At 42.5% G+C, this 22,753-nt stretch overlaps 3 protein-coding genes across 4 annotated transcripts in view; 2 read left to right on the top strand and 1 right to left on the bottom strand.

Annotated features, from left to right (window-relative positions):
* Positions 1-868: 868 nt before the first annotated feature.
* Positions 869-13,496, bottom strand: LOC120035318 (WAS/WASL-interacting protein family member 1-like; the record flags this gene model as incomplete). Its single annotated transcript, XM_038982104.1, has 7 exons — positions 13,449-13,496; positions 12,801-12,871; positions 12,206-12,270; positions 9,815-10,033; positions 6,875-6,951; positions 3,389-3,526; positions 869-1,002 (listed from the first exon to the last, which is right to left on the bottom strand). Coding segments are annotated over exons 2-7 (634 nt in total), but the record flags the coding sequence as incomplete, so codon positions are not given.
* Positions 13,497-13,553: 57 nt separating this feature from the next.
* On the top strand, positions 13,554-17,169 carry LOC120035315 (zinc finger CCHC-type and RNA-binding motif-containing protein 1-like). The gene is made up of 8 exons (XM_038982101.1): positions 13,554-13,692; positions 13,844-13,957; positions 14,277-14,305; positions 14,556-14,667; positions 14,759-14,866; positions 14,984-15,093; positions 15,323-15,395; positions 16,456-17,169. Exons 2-8 carry the CDS (start codon positions 13,874-13,876, stop codon positions 16,603-16,605), a joined length of 666 nt encoding a protein of 221 aa, XP_038838029.1. The 5' UTR covers positions 13,554-13,692; positions 13,844-13,873; the 3' UTR covers positions 16,606-17,169.
* A 928-nt stretch (positions 17,170-18,097) lies between these two features.
* LOC120035317 (YY1-associated factor 2-like) overlaps positions 18,098-22,753 on the top strand; it is a 30,145-nt gene continuing 25,489 nt past the window's right edge. For both annotated transcript variants that reach the window (XR_005474144.1, XM_038982103.1), the window contains exons 1-2: positions 18,098-18,293; positions 18,740-18,865. Coding sequence is in view for 1 of the 2 variants with exons in the window: in XM_038982103.1 (XP_038838031.1) it covers positions 18,268-18,293; positions 18,740-18,865 (152 nt within the window). In the remaining variant the exon portion in view is untranslated. The remainder of the gene's footprint in view (positions 18,294-18,739; positions 18,866-22,753) is intronic.

The following is a 22,753-nucleotide window of genomic DNA, read 5'->3' as shown; positions in this document are numbered from 1 at the left end:
ACGTAACTGTTATTCTCCACACTAAAACACACTATAGTCTCTAGAACCCATCCTAGTTTCCTCTCTTCCCTGAACTTACCAGACATCCTGCTCTGACAAAACTCTCCACACCCCGAGAGACCATGGAGAAGAGAACATGGACGTCACTAAGACTATAATCACACAGGCCACCAGCCGGCTGGGAACGGCTCCTGTCGACTAATGAGCTACTATAGATGATCATTATGGCTGTTAGAACCAATACGTGGATGACGAGGAGCAGAATCAACATGCTCAGCTTTCTTTCAGCAGAAGAGACAATCACACCTATGGCTGATTCACACTATAGGACGAGCCAAACTGGCCGCTGCTGGCTCCAGAATGTCCTTTCCAGCTCGGTTCCAGCGACTAATGTGGATGTGAAACCGATCCGGCCAGTTGGACCTAGATTGTGAATCAGGTAGGACCGTACGGAGTGTAAAGAGAGTTAGTAGTCCATGCTGCACACTGCATGCTACTATGAAGTAGTGGACTCCTAAAGCTGGGCCTGTAACACAGGGCACCACTGACCCATGGGAACTTGTCCACGGGCCTGTTTGGGGAACAGCCACCCACCCCAGGGCTGCTCAGCCACAGGGGTACCAGAGAGCGCTTCAGGATAGTCCACACAAAAAAAGCACGCCATGACATCATCAGATGGGGACGACAAGATTAAACTACAGAGGCTGAGGATCCCCCCCCTGGTTCCAATAATGTAGTGGGGTCAAAATGTCAATTCACAGGGCTGTCATCTGTCTAGTGGACCAGTTCAGCTGGAATCACAGATCTTCATAAGCTGCTGAGCTAAATGCTACCCAAGAGGAACATGATGGGTGGGGGAGGTACTTACTTTTCTGCTGGGCGGGGGTGGGTGAGACCCTTGCCTCTGTCAGGAGAGTAGCTCTTGCTACTGACGGTGGAGCCGGACCGCTGTGGGGGAGGGGGGGACGTCTGCCTCTCAGGGGAGGCAAGGGGCCTTTCCTTCTGTAGGTGTAAGAGACAAGTGGGGATTTTAGTCACTTGTAGATGCTCTTAAGAGTGACTTATAATCAGTACATTCAACTGAAGATGGTAAAGGGGTCAAATAACAGAAGACAAGATAGAAGATACACAGAGAGAGAGAGAGAGATCTTCCACATTATCTAGAGTCCTAAGCGGTACCGATGCATCAAGTCTGATACCAACAGGCTCCTTCCCCCTATATATATCTACCTCCATCACTCAGTATCCCTGTCACCTTACCCCTATACATATCTACCTCCATCACTCCAGTATCCCTGTCACCTTACCCCTATACATATCTACCTCCATCACTCCAGTATCCCTGTCACCTTACCCCCTATACATATCTACCTCCATCACTCCAGTATCCCTGTCACCTTACCCCTATACATATCTACCTCCATCACTCCAGTATCCCTGTCACCTTACCCCTATACATATCTACCTCCATCACTCCAGTATCCCTGTCACCTTACCCCTATACATATCTACCTCCATCACTCCAGTATCCCTGTCACCTTACCCCTATACATGTCTACCTCCATCAATCCAGTATCCCTGTCACCTTACCCCTATACATATCTACCTCCATCACTCCAGTATCCCTGTCACCTTACCCCCTATACATATCTACCTCCATCACTCCAGTATCCCTGTCACCTTACCCCTATACATATCTACCTCCATCACTCCAGTATCCCTGTCACCTTACCCCTATACATATCTACCTCCATCACTCCAGTATCCCTGTCACCTTACCCCTATACATATCTACCTCCATCACTCCAGTATCCCTGTCACCTTACCCCTATACATATCTACCTCCATCACTCCAGTATCCCTGTCACCTTACCCCTATACATATCTACCTCATCACTCCAGTATCCCTGCACATTGTAAATATGCTACTGGAACTGACCTGTATATAGTAACCTTACCCCTATACATATCTACCTCCATCACTCCAGTAACCCTGCACATTGTAAATATGCTACTGGAACTGACCCCGTATATAGTAACCTTACCCCTATACATATCTACCTCCATCACTCCAGTAACCCTGCACATTGTAAATATGCTACTGGAACTGACCCCGTATATAGTAACCTTACCCCTATACATATCTACCTCCATCACTCCAGTATCCCTGCACATTGTAAATATGGTACTGGAACTGACCTGTATATAGTAACCTTACCCCTATACATATCTACCTTCATCACTCCAGTAACCCTGCACATTGTAAATATGGTACTGGAACTGACCTGTATATAGTCACCTTACCCCTATACATATCTACCTCCATCACTCCAGTATCCCTGCACATTGTAAATATGGTACTGGAACTGACCCCGTATATAGTAACTTACTTACTCATTTCTTGTGTGTTTTTGGTCTACCTCATGGTTTTAGTAATACATTGTTATTGATGACTGCATTGTTGGGGTTAGAGGAGCAAGAAAGGCATTCACTGTACTGGTGTATGTGACATTAAAACTAACACTATATATCCAACTGAATAAGTTAGTAATGGATAGTAGTACCAGACAGATACATACCCTCTGTCTAGTTAGTAATGGATAGTAGTAGTAGTACCAGACAGATACATACCCTCTGTCCAGTTAGTAATGGATAGTAGTAGTAGTACCAGACAGATACATACCCTCTGTCTAGCTAGTAATGGATAGTAGTAGTAGTACCAGACAGATACATACCCTCTGTCTAGCTAGTAATGGATAGTAGTAGTAGTACCAGACAGATACATACCCTCTGTCTAGCTAGTAATGGATAGTAGTAGTAGTACCAGACAGATACATACCCTCTGTCTAGTTAGTAATGGATAGTAGTAGTAGTACCAGACACATAACCTCTGTCCAGTTAGTAATGGATAGTAGTAGTAGTACCAGACAGATACATACCCTCTGTCTAGTTAGTAATGGATAGTAGTAGTAGTACCAGACAGATACATACCCTCTGTCTAGTTAGTAATGGATAGTAGTAGTAGTACCAGATACATACCCTCTGTCTAGTTAGTAATGGATAGTAGTAGTAGTACCAGATACATACCCTCTGTCTAGTTAGTAATGGATAGTAGTAGTAGTACCAGACAGATACATACCCTCTGTCTAGTTAGTAATGGATAGTAGTAGTAGTACCAGATACATACCCTCTGTCCAGTTAGTAATGGATAGTAGTAGTAGTACCAGATACATACCCTCTGTCTAGTTAGTAATGGATAGTAGTAGTAGTAGTACCAGACAGATACATACCCTCTGTCTAGTTAGTAATGGATAGTAGTAGTAGTACCAGACAGATACATACCCTCTGTCCAGTTAGTAATGGATAGTAGTACCAGACAGATACATACCCTCTGTCCAGGTTGAGGATGGCCTGCATCAGGGTGTCATCACCCCCCTCTGGGACCACAACAGACAGGGAGCGGGGTGCAGGGTACATCCCCTGAGCCCTGACGGTGGGGGGAGGTGGTGCTGCACGGCCACTGCTTCTGGGTGGAAAGACAATCACACATCAAGGACCATATCTCATCAGCAGACTGTACACATCAGCTTTAATACTGGAGGTACTTGGCAATTAAAGGACTAAGGTAAACTAAGAGGTTAAAAACAGTACATCAGTGGAAGCGGTAGACTATATCTTAACCAAAGGTCACCACCACTTTGCATACTGGTATATAAAAGGTAGGAGGGGAATGTCTTGGAGTCTTGGTCACTAGCCTACATCTGCTGTTCATCAAAGCTTTCCATCTGCACTGTGTCAGAGCGATTAAGCCTGACTTTAGAGGGACTGCTCAACAAGACTGCTTCAACAAGACTGCTTCAACAAGACTGCTTCAACAAGACTGCTTCAACAAGACTGCTTCAACAAGACTGCTTCAACAAGACTGCTTCAACAAGACTGCTTCAACAAGACTGCTTCAACAAGACTGCTTCAACTGTCTTTGGACGGCGGTCACTGAGCACTAAGTATCCAGTAGTCCCACTCCACTCAGAGAAACCATTAACCTTCTCTGTTGATCTCCTGCTACATCTGGGTTAAGAAGGGGCCGTCCCTCGACACAAGACCCTCCTGTCAAGATGTTGAAGGGTTTATTTAGATAACTCCTCCCCTGGTCACGGTGGATCAGCACGGGAGCCTGTAGTGCTGCCGGGACAGACACGGACAGGAGGGGTGACCCCGTGGTTGTAGGGGTGAAGGTCGGAGACCAGTGAGACAGGCTCCTAGACAGGGGAGCGCCGGGCCGAGGTAGATGGTATACAGATGAGGTACCGTAGAGACGACATACCACCACAGCAACAGAACACCACCCTGGTCACAATATGAGCACCAAACCTGAAGAATTTTTACATTTCCTCTCATGTCTGACATTGTAAAATGAGGGAAAAGTACTGCTACAGATTAGGACTGAAAATCCACAAGATAATCACATCATGAATCAATTCTTCTTCCAAAATGTATTGGGACAGAAACGTAACCAACTACATATTTATCTAAATATCTTTAGGCTAAATGGTATTTCTAAGTGGTTTTAATGACTCTGTTAAAACTCTACCGTTGCTCTCTGTGCAAAGGCTAAGCCCTCGTAGTTTTATCTTCCTAAACACACATCTGTGTTAGCAGCAGTAAAACCAGGAACATTAGTTTACCCTCCAGCCCTCTCTCTCCTCTCCTGTTGGGACTGTTGATCCTCTCTGGTTTGTTGCCCTCGCTGATTATGTGCCTCCTATACGACAGGCAGTAGAATGACCCAGCCAGGCAGGCCAAGGGCAGGAGGGGGTATAAACAAATGATAGGCACCTGGTCTCAGCGACCCCAGCCTGAACCTCATCTCCCCTCGTCCTCCAACCAACCAACCAGCAGCTTGGAGTGACCGACCTCACAAAACTTTAATGACCCAGGGGACGCATCCCAAGTGGCCCCCTATTCCCTACATAGTGCACTGTGAGCTCTGGTTAAAAGTGGTGCACTATACAGGGGAATGGGTACCATTTGGAACGCAGACAGGGTGTTGTTTGAAGGGTACCTGACCTCGTCTGACCCCATTTGTGCTCAAAGCAAATGGCCACATGTGTCTTTACTGCCGATATTACCCCTAAATATTAGCCTGCTACTTTCACCTCCCTCTTCTGAACTGTAACTGTGACCCCCTGGCTGTTTAACAGTGGACTCTAACTGACCAAACTGACCAATGGGGTGAAATGAACAGCCTAGCTGTTGAATTAGAGACGGTTGTTCAAGTAGAACATATTTTGTTAAATTGCTGCTGTGTTGATTAAGTAAGGCGGTTGCTCTCACTCTCAAACCTGTGGTTACTGTAGTCTATATATATATATATATATATATATATATATATATATATATATATATATATATATATATATATTGCAGTCTTTAACTCCTGTAGAATGCCTGAACGGACTTCAACATTACTACCTAAATATACATTATCAGTGATCACTAAAAGGAGAACTCAATCTAATGACTTTAGACCTGGTGATTATAGTTCAGGTCAAGAGTGCAACTGTATGAGGAATACAGTTTGAACATCAGTCAACTTCTGGTTGAATCAGACTAAGTAATCTCTCAGTCTCTTTATGCATCCTTACCTTTACACTGTCACGACAGGTAAATATGCCAAGACAAATAACAACGGCCAGACCTAACCTAACTAACCGGATTGCAGGGGGCCTCGGGGCGTGTGTGACTATCATAACCTCTCAACATTAACCTGATTTATCGCAGTAATTACTTTCTCTATTATTTCACCTGAGGAAGTGAAGAAGGTGTGAGAAGAAAGAACCTACAGCCCTGAACACCTGGCCCTTAAAATAACAGATGAGTTCTGCTGCTGCATGTACCTCTCCTGACCCCGGGACAGTCACAGACCCCTGCTCTGTCACACTCTGGCCATCACCTTACAACGTCGTAGTGTAGCGACTGCCTTACACAGTTGTGACCAGCCCTATGTCCTGTTATGACTCCTGTCATAGTGATGGTGCTGTCCGGAGGGTCACTCAGTAGACGCCATGGTTATCCCTGTACCTTCCTTCACCTCTATCATGTCAGGTTACACCAGACAGACTGAGACAGATAAATAGGGTTTTAAAGACTAGTTTGCAACCCCGGGCTGCAACAAGAAATGGTACGCTCATCGCTGTGCAGACCTGGGTTCAAATACCATTTGAAATCTTTTCAGTTTTGCTCTAGTCTGCCTGGAGTGTCAGATGGGTGGGGTTTTCAGTTTTGGGACTATTTTATGGAGCCATTCAGCCAGGCAAAGTTCAATCAAGCCCAGATAAAATATTTGAAATTAATTCAAATACCATTTGAACCCAGGTGTGGCGTGGTGTGAAAGCAGAGCGGCAGCAGTAGACCCTGAGGTGTTTGTGTGTTTCTCTCCCAGTCCCAGGAGAGCGCTTTGTGAGCAGAGAAGTGGACGGGGCCCGGTGGCCCAGACCTGATGCGCATGTGATCATTCTCTGGTACTATGTAAACATTTCACACAGAATGAGACACACAGATATGCAAATCAATACAAATCAATACAGACATGACATGGGCTTCAGTCTACTGGGCTGATTGGGGAGGCTGTGTCAAAAAGACGGGTTGTCATGGTAAACAAGTGGTGCAACAATGCCATCTTCTGGTCACTTAGATAATGACAGTGCATCATTTTTTCCCGGGGGATGGGTGGGGTTCAAGAGAGCTACTTGTAGTGAAACAGAAGGGTGATCCGTTTGGTTATACAAGGTTAGACTACTTGAAGATTAAACTCCAATTCTCCTGATGAAAGTTTCAAAACAAATATCCAGGAGTGTGTGAGAGTTGTGCCTACCTGAACTCCATCTGGCGTGTTGTGTGGGGGTCCTCTCTAGGAGGTGGTCTAGAAGGGTAGGGGTACGGCTCCTCCGGCTAGAACACAGACGCAGGGAATTACTTTTATTGTTTCAAATTAACCTGCTTCTACATGGGGGGCTGGCAGTACTGAACAACATATCTATAGGTGTCCCATCCTGAGAAACACACTGTGATGCTGCTGTTGATTAGACAGTACTGGACAACATATCTACAGGTGTCCCATCCTGAGAAACACACTGTGATGCTGCTTGTTGATTAGACAGTACTGAACAACATATCTACAGGTGTCCCATCCTGAGAAACACACTGTGATGCTGCTGTTGATTAGACAGTACTGGACAACATATCTACAGGTGTCCCATCCTGAGAAACACACTGTGATGCTGCTGTTGATTAGACAGTACTGAACAACATATCTACAGGTGTCCCATCCTGAGAAACACACTGTGATGCTGTTGATTAGACAGTACTGAACAACATATCTACAGGTGTCCCATCCTGAGAAACACACTGTGATGCTGTTGATTAGACAGTACTGGACAACATATCTACAGGTGTCCCATCCTGAGAAACACACTGTGATGCTGCTGTTGATTAGACAGTACTGGACAACATACAGTTGAAGTCGGAATTTAGCCAAATACATTTACGCTCAGTTTCACAATTCCTGACATTTAATCCTAGTAAAAATTCCCTGTCTTAGGTCAGTTAGGATCACCACTTTATTTTAAGAATGGGAAATGTCAGAATAATAGTAGAGAAAATTATTTATTTCAGCTTTTATTTCTTTCATCACATTCCCAGTGGGTCAGAAGTTTACATACACTCAACTAGTATTTGGTAGCATTGCCTTTAAATTGTTTAACTTGGGTCAAACGTTTCTGGTAGCCTTCCACAAGCTCCCCACAATAAGTTGGGAGAATTATGGCCCATTCCTCCTGACAGAGCTGGTGTAACTGAGTCAGGTCTGTAGGCCTCCTTGTTTGCACATGCTTTTTCAGTTCTGCCCACAAATGTTCTATAGGATTGAGGTCAGGGCTTTGTGATGGCCACTCCAATACCTTGACTTTGTTGTCCTTAAGCCATTTTGCCACAACTTTGGAAGAATGCTTGGGGTCATTGTCAATTTGAAAGACCCATTTGCGACCAAGCTTTAACTTCCTGACTGATGTCTTGAGATGATGCTTCAATATATCAACATCATTTTCCTGCCTCATGATGCCATCTATTTTGTGAAGTGCACCAGTCCCTCCTGCAGCAAAGCACCCCCGTGCTTCACGGTTGGGATAGTGTTCTTCGGCTTCTCCCTTTTTCCTCCAAACATAACGATGGTCATTATGGTCAAACAGCTCTAATTTTTGTTTCATCAGACCAGAGGACATTTCTCCAAAAAGTATGAGATTTGTCCCATGTGCAATTGCAAACCGTAGTCTGGCTCTTTTAATGGCGGTTTTGGAGCAGTGGCTCCTTCCTTGCTAAGCGGCCTTTCAGGTTATGTCGATATAGGACTTGTTTTACTGTGGATATAGATACTTTTGTACCGGTTTCCTCCAGCATCTTCACAAGATCCTTTGCTGTTGTTCTGGGATTGATTTGCACTTTTCACACCAAAGTACGTTCATCTCTAGGAGACAAAACGTGTCTCCTTCCTGAGCGGTATGACGGCTGCGTGGTCCCATGGTGTTTATACTTGCATACTATTGTTTGTGCAGATGAACGTGGTGCCTTCAGGCGTTTGGAAATTGCTCCCAACGATGAACAAGACTTGTGGAGGTCTACAATTTTTTTTCTGAGGTCTTGGCTGATTTCTTTTGATTTTCCCATGATGTCAAGCAAAGAGGCACTGAGTTTGAAGGTAGGTCTTGAAATACATCCACAGGTACACCTCCAATTGACTCAAATTATGTCAATTAACCTATCAGAAGCTTCTAAAGCCATGACATCATTTTCTAGAATTTTCCAAGCTGTTTAAAGGCACAGTCAACTTAGTGTATGTAAACTTCTGACCCACTGGAATTGTGATACAGTGAATTATCGGTCTGTAAACAATTGTTGGAAAAATGACTTGTGTCATGCACAAAGTAGATTTCCTAACCGACTTGCCAAAACTAGAGTTCGTTAACAAGATATTTGTGGAGTGGTTGAAAAACATGTTTTAATGACTCCAACCTAAGTGTATGTAAACTTCCGACTTCAACTGTACCTACAGGTATCCCATCCTGGAACACACAATGATACTGCTGTTGATTAGACAGTATTTTGTTAAATATTATTTTCCAATCCTCTATATTTTGTATTTTATTAAGATTCCCATTAGCTGTTGCAAAAGCAGCAGCTACTCTTCCTGGGGTTCACAGCTACTCTTCCTGGGGTCCACAGCTACTCTTCCTGGGGTCCATGCACAAATGAAAGTGATTGACAGAGCATCTTCTACACAACATGTAATTCTTTATCTGAACACCAAGTGGCGTCAGAGGTTGAAAAAAACTCCTCATACAGTTGGCGGTGTATATAATGGATTTCTAGCTGTACTATAATCATATACCCTATAACTTTAGCATTGACTGTACTCTGACCTAAATTCAGTACTTCAATTAAATGCATTTATACAGCCGTTTTTACATCAGCAGATGCCACAAAGTGCTTATACAGAAACTCAGCCTAAAACCCCAAAGAGCAAGCAATGAAGATGTAGAAGCACTTCCATTGTGGTGTTCACATTCTACTCTGTCAGAGAAACATTTCTTGCAGCTTCTCAAATCATACTAATGCAATCGATATGGGGCACATTCTTTTGTGCTTGTAAACCCAGCATGTACAGTAGATTGATGGGCAGATATTATGCTTCCTTGGCATGAGGCTTAAATTGTGCGTATACAATAATGGTTTATTCATTGTCTGACAACAAGCCACTTACTCTCCGGGAAGGTGGGATACCTCTGCGCTCGTTAGGAAAATGAAGGCTGTCGCCATGGTAGCCTCTTTGATCCTCGCCATGGTAACCTCGAGGGCCTCCATTTGGATAAAAGCGAGGCCCGTCGTACTCAAACCCTCGATTGTACTCCTCGTCTGGCCTTCCGAAACCAGCCGGCCTCCTCTCTACAGGCCCTGCTCCAGCTGATCTGGGATATGGGGCCTACAATTAATTACATTTTGTTGTGAAAGAAGAGAAAGAGAAACAAGATTAGGATTATGTCCTCTAGAAAGCTATTTATTATTTTTATTTCTAGATGAAAAGGTTTATTTTAGAAAAATCATGTAATTGTAATTCTCAGTGAATCATAGAATTCATGTGATTTTCAGGATGGAAACAAGGCAGTTGTTCTGTGGAGCTCAGGAACGCTCAACTCTTTTCTCTTATATCAAGTAGAGGACGGTTAATTAGGGCCGATTTCAAGTTTTCATAACAATTGGTCATCTGCCTTTTTGGACACCGATTATGGCTGATTACATTGCAATCCATGAGGAAACTGGGTGGCAGGCTGACCACCTGTTACACGAGTGCAGTGTCAAAAGGACCTTGTGGCTGCAATGAGCCAAGGTAAGTTGCTAGCTAGCATTAAACTTATAAAAAAACAATCAATCTTTACATAATCACCAGTTAACTACACATGGTTGATGATATTACTAGGTTAATTAGCATGTCCTGCGTTGCATATAAATAACGCAGTGCCTGTTAATTTATCATCGAATCACAGCCTACTTCAACTTTGCCAAACGGGTGATGATTTAACAAAAGCGCATTCGCGAAAAAAAGCACATTCGTTGAACAAATGTACCTAACCATAAACATCAATGCCTTTCTTAAACTCAATACACAGAAGTATATATTTTTTAAACCTGCATATTTAGTTAAAATAAATGTATGTTAGCAGGCAATATTAACTAGGGAAATTGTGTCACTTCTCTTGCTTTCAGTGCAAGCAGAGACAGGGTATATGCAACAGTTTGGGCCGCCTGGTTCGCTGCGAACAGTGTTTCTTCCCAACAAAGACTAATTCATTTGCCAGAATTTTACATAATTATGACACAACATTGAAGGTTGTGCAATGTAACAGCAATATTTAGGGTTAGACTTAGGGTTGCCACCAGTTCGACAAAATACGTAAATGGTTCGGTGTCGTTTTGTTTTCGAAATGATCGTTTCTGGATTTGACCATATTAATGACCAAATTTGTGTGTTTATTATAATTAAGTCTATGATTTGATATTTGATAGAGCAGTCTGACTGAGCGGTGGTAGGCAGCAGCAGGCTCGTAAGCATTCATTCAAACAGCACTTTCCTGCGTTTGCGAGCAGCTGTTAACAATGCTCGAAGCACAGCGCTGTTTATGACTTCAAGCCTATCAACTCCCGAGATTAGGCTGGCAATACTAAAGTACCTATAAGAACATCCAATAGTCAAAGGTATATGAAATACAAATGGTATAGAGAAAGTCATCATTCCTATAATAACTACAACCTAAAACTTCTTAACTGGGAATATTGAACCACCAGCTTTCATATGTTCTCATGTTCTGAGCACATATTGCACTTTTACTTTCTTATCCAACACTTTGTTTTTGCATTATTTAAACCAAATTGACATGTTTCATTATTTATTTGAGACTAAATAGACTAAATAGATGTTATGCATTATATTAATTATTTAATTATATTAGGGTTCATTGTTCATTCAGTATTGTTGTAATTGTCATTATTATAAATATTTACAAAAATCGGCATCGGCTTTTTTTGGTCCTCCAATAATCGGTATCGGCGTTGAAAAATCATAATGGTTGACCTATAATATCAAGGTGGAGTTGAGTATTGATAACTAGTCGCATGATTTGCTAGCAACGACATTGAGTCACCATCAGTTGATACTTACCTGTACAACTGCAGGTGCTGAAGTTCATACTTTTAATAAAAACGTTTATTGAATAAAACCACTAACTTTTTCCTCATTTGTGTTGATCAACTTTTGTCCCAATTGAATCTCAACTGACGTAGTACGTCAAGGCCACTAGAACCCAAATGAGGAAAAAGCCACTGGTTGTATTTTTATTAAAAGTATGAATTTCAGCACCCCACACAGAAGGAACGGTAAGTTTTTTCAGAAATATTCACAAGTATGTACTGACGGCGAGACAATGTTGTTGCTAGCAAATCTTGCGACCAGTTACCAATACTCACCTCCACCTCGATATAAGAGAACGGAGTTGAGCGTTCCTCAGCTAGGTTCTGTTAAGTATTATAATAGAAAGTAAATTAGTACAATTATAAATATATAAACCGAACAACATTTTCCACAGACAGAAACACTCACCGGTCTGTCTGATAGGAAGCGTTCGTCATAGACATCCCTTATGTTTCGGTCTCTCCTGTAAGCCACTGCAAAGTAGACAGCAGGGGAGGTTTAGGGTGGGTATAATTTGTGTTACGTTCCAACAGGGATCTGTTCCAAAAACTTTGTCAAGTACAAGGATGCCAACAAACAACGTATACAAAGTAGCATGATCAATTCACCTAGCTAACTAGCTGCCGAAAAAGCATCAACTCACCACGTAGCTTATTCTTAATGTTTGTCCATAGGCTACCAGACTGAGGACAAACATTTTTCAGAATAAACGTGGTGACTGAAAAACTTAATGAAATAGCCCACCCCCTACCCGATATCTTATTCTGCCACTATACAACTTTGTACGCGTTGTTTGTTGGAAACCTTGTTATTTACGAAGTTTTTGACACAGATTCCTGTTGGAACGTTCCACAAATTATACCCACCCGAGGTTTACACAGTTAATGACAATCAAAGTTGTGGTAGGTGTTCCTGAATATTCCTACATGTGGACCTGGTGGAATTGTTTAGTACGCATAACTGGAAACCTTTTTTGGGGGAAAGCAAGATATTTTCCACTTACTTGTTTTGTCTGGACAAGTCTATGTAGTAGTATTGGGACTGGATAATGCCAATAGAGACAGTCAATACTAACTGGGGAAAAGAGAAGATGTTACGTATTAGTTTGCCAATACTGCATGTGTGCACATTAGCTTTTAACAATGTAGGTTAGGAAATCCCAAGCATAGGAATATGTCAAATCAGTATGTGTGATAGTATGGAAACTACTGCAGCTAAGTTAATAGCTAGCTCTGATCCAGAAGTACTGGCAGGATGTTAGCCCGCGTTCCTCTGAGGCTCAGCGTTAGAAAGCCGTACTAACTCCTAGCTAGTAGCTAACTACTGCTACTCTTCTTTCAAACAAACCTTCAACCACTGAGATTAGTGATATGAAAACACCCCTTTCTACTGGCTTGCTAATTAGCTACCGTATTTAGCACATAACGTTGTTCTAATATATATTTCGCAGGTTGTGTAGATTTAACTGCTAGCTACGTATGCTTACGTTAGCTAGCTACATGCTCAAGCTAGTCCACAGTCCATGCTGAGTTAATTCGCTCAAAACGAAAACAGTATTTAGAACAAATACATATTTACTAACACAAACATGTAGATACGCACATTGGAGAAAATAAAGTCGTCTTCACAAAAGATATGAAAACAAGCTCACCATTGCCTACTTTTCACCTTCTTCCGGTTGGCGCATGTACACACTGAATTTTGATTGGATTGACAAAAAGTCTGTCTCTTGAAACGTCATATTCCTGTGACGATGAACAGTTGTCGTTTGTTTTTGGCAGCTAGATAGCAAATACATGTTACTGAGATTGAATAACTAATAGAAAGCAACATATTTACCTATTTTTTTGCCCACACTACTCAATAACTATAAATCACCAATGTTGTCTCTCTAGGTAAGGGATTTATTCGATTACTTGAATGTGTATTTCCATGTAATACACATCTGATTCGAGCTAGCATCACGGCTAGCTTGCATATCGCTCAATGAAATAGATAACTAACTAGCTTCAATCTGAATAATCATCACCATGAATCTGTTTTCAGTGTCTGTCTCACTCAGATGGTGAAGTCAAGATGAGTGGTGGTTTGGCTCCCAGTAGAAGCACAGTCTATGTGTCCAACCTGCCCTTCTCTCTAACCAACAGTGATCTACACAAGGTAAAAAATAAACCTTTATTTAACTAGTCAGTTAAGAACAAATTCTTATTTTCAATGACAGCCTAGGAACAGTGGGTTAACTTGTTCAGGGGCAGAACTACAGATTTTTACCCTGTCAGCTCGGGGATTCGAGCTTGCAACCTTTCGGTTACTGGTCCAATACTCTAACCACTGCTGTAATGTCTTCATATAATGGGATAATGTAATGGGATAGAACTACTTAACCCCTCCCTACCACTATTTCACAAGTTCATGATCCTGCTGTTTATGCCGTTTGGAAAAATGACTTCAAATAATGTCTTGGATCTTTTCATTTCAGCTTTTCACCAAATATGGAAAAGTTGTGAAGTAAGTTACTGGTATCAAAATAATGAGCTATACAAAGCTCAAATACAAACCAAAAAATGGTCACATGCTTCGTAAACTAACAGTGAACTTCCTAGTTACGGGTCTGTTTCCAATAATGCAGAGTTAAAGATCAAGATTTTTTTTTAAATAGTGACACAATGAATAAATACACAGTGAATAACAAAAAATCTATAGCACTATGTTGGTATTGTGGTGATCAGAGAAGCTAATGATGGTCTCATGCTTTCAGGGTGACAATAGTCAAAGATAAAGAAACACGCAAAAGTAAAGGTGTGGCTTTTGTGCTCTTCCTGGACAAAGAGTCTGCACAGAGCTGCTTTAGATCGCTCAACAATAAACAGGTGGGCATTTTTCCTCTCCCTGTTTTCATAAAAAGTCACATATCTGATGTGTTGTTTTTGCGTTAAAGTCCCCCTCTTTTTCGCCCCGCAGTTGTTTGGAAGAACAGTGAAAGCGAGCATTGCAATCGACAACGGGCGAGCAACTGAATTTATCAGGAGGCGAAACTACACAGACAAGTCCAAATGTTATGAATGTGGGGTAAGTTGATACTCTCTGCCTAGATAAGCCATCTCCATTTCCCTCTTCATCTATCCGGAATGTGTAGCCGGATGTTAGCGCTATTTATACAATATTTCTGTCCTTTTCACTTCCTAGGATACAGGGCACTTAAGCTATGCATGCCCAAAAAACTTGCTTGGTGAACGAGAACCCCCGAAGAAGAAAGAAAAGAAGAAGAAGAAAAAGGTTGAAGAGCCTGATGAAGTGTAAGTATCTTATCAGGACATTGATGCCACTCTCCCGTGTTTGCAAACGGCTATGATCACGGTCAACAGCAGCGTGTCCTTGATATTAACATTGACTGTTCTATTTCAGATGGACTTTAGTTCAGAGATTCTTTGTTTGATTGTGATGTCATATTTCTCATTGTTTGTGAAGTCCTCTGTGTGTGTTTTGTTTCTATGACTTTTCTACTTTTTCCTCTGTCGTTTACAGAGAAGAGGAGGAAAGTGAGGAAGAGGGAGAGGACCCTGCTCTTGACAGCTTAAGTCAAGCCATAGCTTTCCAGGTAAGTGCACAAATGTACTTCAAGTTGGGGGAAGTTAGTAGGCTATTGTATTACTTGAAACCCTCTATTTACTTGGTATTTGTCCTTATCAATCAATCAAGTTTATTTTATATAGCCCTTCGTACATTAGCTAATATCTCGAAGTGCTGTACAGAAACCCAGCCTAAAACCACAAACAGCAAGCAATGCAGGTGTAGAAGCACGGTGGCTAGGAAAAACTCCCTAGAAAGGCCAAAACCTAGGAAGAAACCTAGAGAGGAACCAGGCTATGAGGGGTGGCCAGTCCTCTTCTGGCTGTGCCGGGTGGAGATTATAACAGAACATGGCCAAGATGTTCAAAATGTTCATAAATGACAAGCATGGTCAAATAATAATCAGGAATAAATGTCAGTTGGCTTTTCATAGCCGATAATTAAGAGTTGAAAACAGAAGGTCTGGGACAGGTAGGGGTTCCATAACCGCAGGCAGAACAGTTGAAACTGGGACAGCAGCAAGGCCAGGTGGACTGGGGACAGCAAGGAGTCATCATGCCCGGTAGTCCTGACGTATGGTCCTAGGGCTCAGTTCCTCCGAGAGAGAGAAAGAAAGAGAGAAGGAGAGAATTAGAGAGAGCCAAGATGTTCAAAATGTTCATAAATGACAAGCATGGTCAAATAATAATCAGGAATAAATGTCAGTTGGCTTTTCATAGCCGATCATTAAGAGTTGAAAACAGCAGGTCTGGGACAGGTAGGGGTTCCATAACTGCAGGCAGAACAGTTGAAACTGGAACAGCAGCAAGGCCAGGTGGACTGGGGACAGCAAGGAGTCATCATGCCCAGTAGTCCTGACGTATGGTCCTAGGGCTCAGGTCCTCCGAGAGAGAGAGAGAAAGAAAGAGAGAAGGAGAGAATTAGAGAGAGCATACTTAAATTCACACAGGACACTGGATAAGACCGGAGAAGTACTCCAGATATAACCAACTGGCCCTAGCCCCCCGACACAAACTACTGCAGCATAAATACTGGAGGCTTATCTGACCCTTCTTTTAAAATCACACGTGGGTTCATGTGTTCCACAGCAAGCACGACTTGAGGAGGAGCAGCATAGGCGAAAGCAGACGGCCTTCGTGGCTGAGGAGGCCGGTCAGGCTTCCACATCAGACGACTCCAAGAAACCCAGGATCAAAAAGAGTGTCTACTTCAGTGACGAGGAAGAACTGAGCGACTGAGGGGATTTCACAGATATAATTCAGACTTTGAGTAGCAAATTTGAGTAGCAAATATTTGAAAATGAATGGAGGACATTCTGTTTGTCAAGATCTGCAAGGGCAGCATCGACCTGAGGAAAGATGAAGCATGTGTGTGATGAAAAGGGTTACAGTGTACCATTGTTTAGTTGAAGTCCTCAACTGTTTCTGTATCAGTGTATGTTCTGATCCTTAGTGTCCTTTATAATGAGGATTCAGCCACTGTTCTTCGTAGGCATTGGGACCATGTGAATGGAGATTAACTGTGTTTCTGCTCTTTTCTTTTCAACAGCTGTGTAAATATACCATAGTTGGTTTACTATCTTTTTTTAACCCTTCCTATGTATGTCAATATTAGGGGAAATACAACTATTCTGTTTCAAGATAGCCTTCCCCATCTTTAGGTGAATGCGCAATTTATTTGAAAGCGGTATTGAAACATCAGTGAAAGAGTAGAACACCACAGATAGCATGTGGTTTTTCACAATAATGAACCACACTTTTGCTGATAAATAGGAATAAAGAACATTCAAGTCATGAACATTCCTTCCTGTATTTCAATATGGATCACAACTCCCCGTTCACCAGCTGCTAACCAGAGACAAGGTGCAGTAAGGTGTGTGTACTGTAGTGTTGCCTTAATGTGTGCACCAGTCTTCTCACCATATTCCATGTTCAATAGCAAGGCGATATTCCTTCCTGTATTTCAATATTAATCTTCCATTCTGTGGGGGCTACTCTTCCCCTCCAACAGCTGTTGACAGTACAGTAAGGTGGATGTTGTCCTGATGAGCGCAGTGTGCACCTCTCACATACGATGTGTTCCCTATCAGAGAGCAAGAGCTCCATGTGATGGACTGTCCTAACAGGAAGCCAGGTGGTACAGGCTGCAGCTCAGCCCTGGCACATTCTGATTTATACCTGCAAGGCCATGTCTGTCTGTTAGGCAGGTCATCTTCAAGAGCTACCTTTTAAAGCAATGAGATGGGATGGGAGGAGAGCCACTGAAGTTACGTTATACAGATTTATGGTTTAGAAATGTTTGACAACTAAATCCAAGGTGAAATGCATAATTCACTTCAGTTCTGTCATGCATTTTTCTAACCCCTGTTATTAACTATGTATATAATCTGTAGCCTCTCCATCACAGTAGGAAACATGAATAGGGCTTAACATTCAACTATGCAATAATGTTAATGTAATTTTCACTATGTCTGTCTATTGCGCTAAATGTCAGATCATCATAAATCAAAAGGATGGAATCTCATTTTCTCCACCCCCGCAATGATTGGGAATTCACCCGTCGAAGACATTGAACAATCTCAAGAAGTTTATGATAAAATGTCAAATGACACCTCATTAGACCCTAATAATACATAATTACTGTTACATTAGCGTATGTGTTACAAAGACGAGTGTTATTACAAATGTATCAATTCGAATCAGGAATGTCTGTTCCTGTCTGCGCTATATCCTCAGGAAATGGCTTCAAATGTGATTGGACAAACCGCGTCATGTGACCATCCTCCAACTGGAGTTTCCACGACAGCTGGGAGCCGTGCGATACCTCCTCGCGTATTGCTTTCATAAAGAATACGTAGGGACTGTCCTTATTTCAACATCCGCAAACAAACTTTTGGCGGCATGGGAGACAAGAAGAGTCCAACCAGGTAATGACTGACTCATTCTTTGCGCTGGTGACATTGATGCTTGGAAGTGGACACCATGACACATAATTGAAACACTCCTCTCTGTGTGTGTGTGTGTGTGTGTGTGTGTGTGTGTGTGTGTGTGTGTGTGTGAGAGAGCGAGAGAGAGAGAGAGAGAGAGAGTGTGTGTGTGTGTGTGTGTGTGTGTGTGAGAGAGAGAGAGAGAGAGTGTGTGTGTGTGTGTGTGTGGTAGCCGCGGTGTAGCAACCATGGCGGACTGTCTGTTTTATTGCAGTGTCAAATCATAGCGCGAGCTCGTAAAACAGAACAATTTCGTAACACTGAATGGATCATCTTCCCAGATGTTTGACAACGCGAGCATATAGCCTACACATGATGCACACGCAGCACCCTGAACTGGGGATGTGAAACTGATGTGCTTTATGTCCTTTTTGTTTTGTTCGAAGGCCGAAGCGTCAACCAAAGCCTTCGGCGGAAGAGGGAAATTGGGACTGTAGCGTTTGCACATACAAGAACACCGCGGAGGCTTTCAAGTGCATGATGTGCGATGTAAGGAAAGGGACGTCAACACGGTAAGTGGATACGATTAATTTTGCTCGATGATAAATACTATTATGTTCGTGCAAATGGATAGTCTACACGCGTATTTGTAAGTATTGTTTTATCAGGTTGTGTCCATTAATTTTAGTTTATGAAATGGTGCATGTAAACATGAGAAATCTGGATGTCTTTTATGCTGCAGTAGCCTGCTGATCAGCTGTACAGTGTGCGATTTTCTAGTAACCTCATTTGTATTGTGTTCCATGGAACAGCATGGATGCTGATTATGAAATGGAGTGCATCTAAGAACACAGGGAGTATCCTTAAAAAATATGGTAATCACTATAATCTACTGTAGTTAGAAAAACAACCTCTATTTGTACGCATGGTCAAGCACAATGCAAAAACATGTTTTAAATGAATTTGGCCTAGTTGATACTAACTCTATGTGGGCCAATTCTGACGACAATCGGCAATAATAAGTGTATGTCTTTATCTACAATAGAGAGGTGACGTGACATGACCAGCTATTATGCAATCATTATAGAGTAGTTACCAGGTCTCTCTTGAAAGAGATGTTATCTCAATGAGACTACCTGAATAAATAAAGATGAAATAAATACAATTCAAGTCACAGTAGGCTACGGAGTCCTTCCCCTGAAACTAGGCTAACCTTGCCTTGAAACCAATCTATGAAAAATGCTGTGTAATCACGTGTCATCGTTGTTTGAAGAAGGATGTGGAGCCAGGTCCGATGTGTTAATTGAAAAAAGGTTACAGGTAGTTCTAGTTTCACTCTGATTCATAGCTTCCTTTGAAAACTGAGAGTGTAATGTGGGGATGTCCCAAATGGCACCCTATTCCCTATGTAGTGCACTAGTTTAGACCAGGGCCCTGTTTTAAATGTAGTGCACTACATGGAATAGGGTGCCGTTTGGGACGCCCCCACATTACACTCTCAGTTTTCAAAGGAAGCTATGAATCAGAGTGAAACTAGAACTACCTGTAACCTTTTTTCAATTAACACATCGGACCTGACATCGGACCTGGCTCCACATCCACATCCACATCCCATCCTCCACATCATCCGTCTTATGTCATGGTGGTAGAGGATCTAGTGGTCCAGGGGACACCATCCGTCTTATGTCATGGTGGTAGAGGATCTTCAGGTCCAGGGGACATCATCCATCTTATGTCATGGTGGTAGAGGATCTAGTGGTCCAGGGGACATCATCCATCTTATATCATGGTGGTAGAGGATCTAGTGGTCCAGGGGACATCATCCATCTTATATCATGGTGGTAGAGGATCTTCAGGTCCAGGGGACATCATCCATCTTATGTAGGGATGCTATATTACATGTTTGGCCGATACCAATATCCAATATTTTCCTTGCCCCAGTAAATTATACTGATAACCAATATTTAAAATGTAAGTGGATTTTTAAGCATTCTAGTACAGTTAAATAGTTAACACACACATGGACACAGCGGTCTAAGGCACTGCATCTCAGTGCAAGAGGTGTCACTACAGTCCCTGGTTCGAATCCAGGCAGTATCACATCCGGCCGTGATTGGGAGTCCCATAGGACCCAGCGTCGTCCGGGTTTGGCCATCATTGTAAATAAGAATTTGTTCTTAACTGACTTGCCTAGTTAAATAAAGGTTACACACACAAACACACACACCACACTGACCAAAAAGTTATTTTGTTGGCATTTACGTATGTCCCCATTACCAGTAAAACATAATCAAAACCTATTTCTTTCACTTACTTGCTGTGCTGTTTCGTTGTTCATTTGTTCATTCTCAACCAGGATTTCATCATGCATGTCAAGCAGTGAAGTTTCAGCTCTGTCTCTCCGTAGCTTCTCTTCCTCGGTGCGCACTGTCACTGTGTCCGTTTCCATCTTGTCCAGCTGTGTATGTAACATTTCCCTTAAACCCTTTTTCTTGTCTGCATCAAAGTAGCGGTCCTTGTACCTAGCATCGAGCATGGTGGCAGGAAGGAGGCTCAGAGAGAATGCCACAGAATCGCTTGTTCACAGCCTCAAGTACTTTTGTAAGTTTAACCCCACGGTCTGTGTGGGCAGTTTTGTTGAGCAGGCGCTTCAATGCCATGACAGAGGGTATCACGTCTGCTGCAGACGCAGTTGATGAGCTTATTTCTCCAGTCAGTTGTTCGAATGGCGCTAGGAGAGTGTTCATGTTTCAAACATGTTCTCAAATGCCATTGAAATGGCAGCAGCGGTATGAAAACCAGCACATTCTTGAGCATGTACAGCCTTCCTCAGTACGAAATCCTCGTCGATCCACTGTGCTGTCACACTCAGCATGCTCATGTTGGTTGACATCGCTGGTGCAGATGTCAGTCGTGAAGCTAATAACAGTGATGCCCATAGCAAGTAGCTCATAGATGTGCATTTCAACAATACTGTGTAACTCCGGTAGGGCAACATCTGAAAAATAGCGCCTACTTGGTAGTGTGTACCAGGGCTCAAGATGCTCGACCAGTCGGTTTTGCACATCAGCGTTAAACTAGACATCGGGCCGATGCCGATGTTGGCATTTTTAGCTAATATCGGCTGATTCTGATATGCTCACCGATATATTGTGCATCACTAATCTTATGTCATGGTGGGTAAGGTTGTCCAGGGGACATCTGCCAAAGCCTAGCTGACTGTGAATGTACAGTACCAGTCAAATGTTTGGACACACATACTCATCTGAATTTTTACTATTCTCTACATTGTAGAATAATAGTGAAGACATCAAAACTATGAAATAACACAAATGGAATCATGTAGTAACCAAAAAAGTGTTAAACAATCAAAATATATTTTAGATTCTTCAAAGTAGCCACCCTTTGTCTTGATGACCGCTTTGCACACTCTTGGCATTCTCTAAACCAGCTTCATGAGGTAGTCACCTGGAATGCATTTCAATTAACAGGTGTGCCTTGTTAAAATTAAATTTCTTTCTTTCCTTCTTAATGCGTTTGAGCCAATTAGTTGTGTTGTGACAAGGTAGGGGTGGTATACAGAAGATAGCCCTATTTGGTAAAATAACAAATCCATATTATGGCAAGAACAGTTCAAATAAGCAAAGAGAAACGACAGTCCATCATTACTTTAAGACATGAAGGTCAGTCAATCCGGAACAATTCAAGGACTTTTAAAGTTTCTTCAGGTGCAGTCGCAAAAACCATCAAGCACTAGGATGAAACTGGCTCTAATTAGGACCACCACAGGAAAGGAAGACCCAGAGTTACCTCTGCTGCAGAGGATAAATTCATTAGAGTTACCAGCCTCAGAAATTGCAGCCCAAATAAATGCTTCACAGTGTTCAAGTAACAGACACATCTCAACATCAACTGTTCAGAGGAGACTGCGTGAATCAGGTCTTCATGGTCAAATTGCTGCAAAGAAACCACTACTAAAGGACACCAATAATAAGAAGAGCGTTGCTTGGGCCAAGAAACACGAGCGATGGACATTAGACTGGTGGAAATCAGTCATTTTGGTCTGATGAGTCGACATTTTTAGATTTTTGGTTCCAACCGCTGTGTCTCTATGAGACGCAGAATAGGTGAACGGATGATCTCCACATGTGTGGTTCCCACCGTGAAGCATGGAGGAGGAGGTGTGATGGTGTGGGGGTGCTTTGCTGGTGACACTGTCTGTGATTTATTTAGAATTCAAGGCACACTTAACCAGCATGGCTACTAGAGCATTCTGCAGCGATATGCCATCCCATCTGGTTTGCGCTTAGTGGGACTATCATTTGTTTTTCAACAGGACAATAACCCAATAACCCTATTTGACCAAGAAGGAGAGTGATGCAGTGCTGCATCAGATGACCTGGCCTCTACCCAATTGAGATGGTTTGGGATGAGTACGACTGCAGAGCGAAGGAAAAGCA

This window comes from Salvelinus namaycush, unplaced genomic scaffold (assembly GCF_016432855.1).
Source record: "Salvelinus namaycush isolate Seneca unplaced genomic scaffold, SaNama_1.0 Scaffold1025, whole genome shotgun sequence".
Lineage (NCBI taxonomy): Eukaryota > Metazoa > Chordata > Actinopteri > Salmoniformes > Salmonidae > Salvelinus > Salvelinus namaycush.
This window is presented reverse-complemented; position numbering and strand designations above follow the sequence as displayed.

What these genes read in the sequence shown, in the direction of transcription:
- LOC120035315 (XM_038982101.1), top strand. Translation starts at nt 13,874, where the DNA reads ATGAGTGGTGGTTTGGCTCCCAGTAGAAGCACAGTCTATGTGTCCAAC. An exon ending in AAATATGGAAAAGTTGTGAA is followed by an intron (nt 14,306 to 14,555) that starts GTAAGTTACTGG and finishes TCATGCTTTCAG; the next exon opens with GGTGACAATAGTCAAAGATA. An exon ending in CCAAATGTTATGAATGTGGG is followed by an intron (nt 14,867 to 14,983) that starts GTAAGTTGATAC and finishes TTCACTTCCTAG; the next exon opens with GATACAGGGCACTTAAGCTA.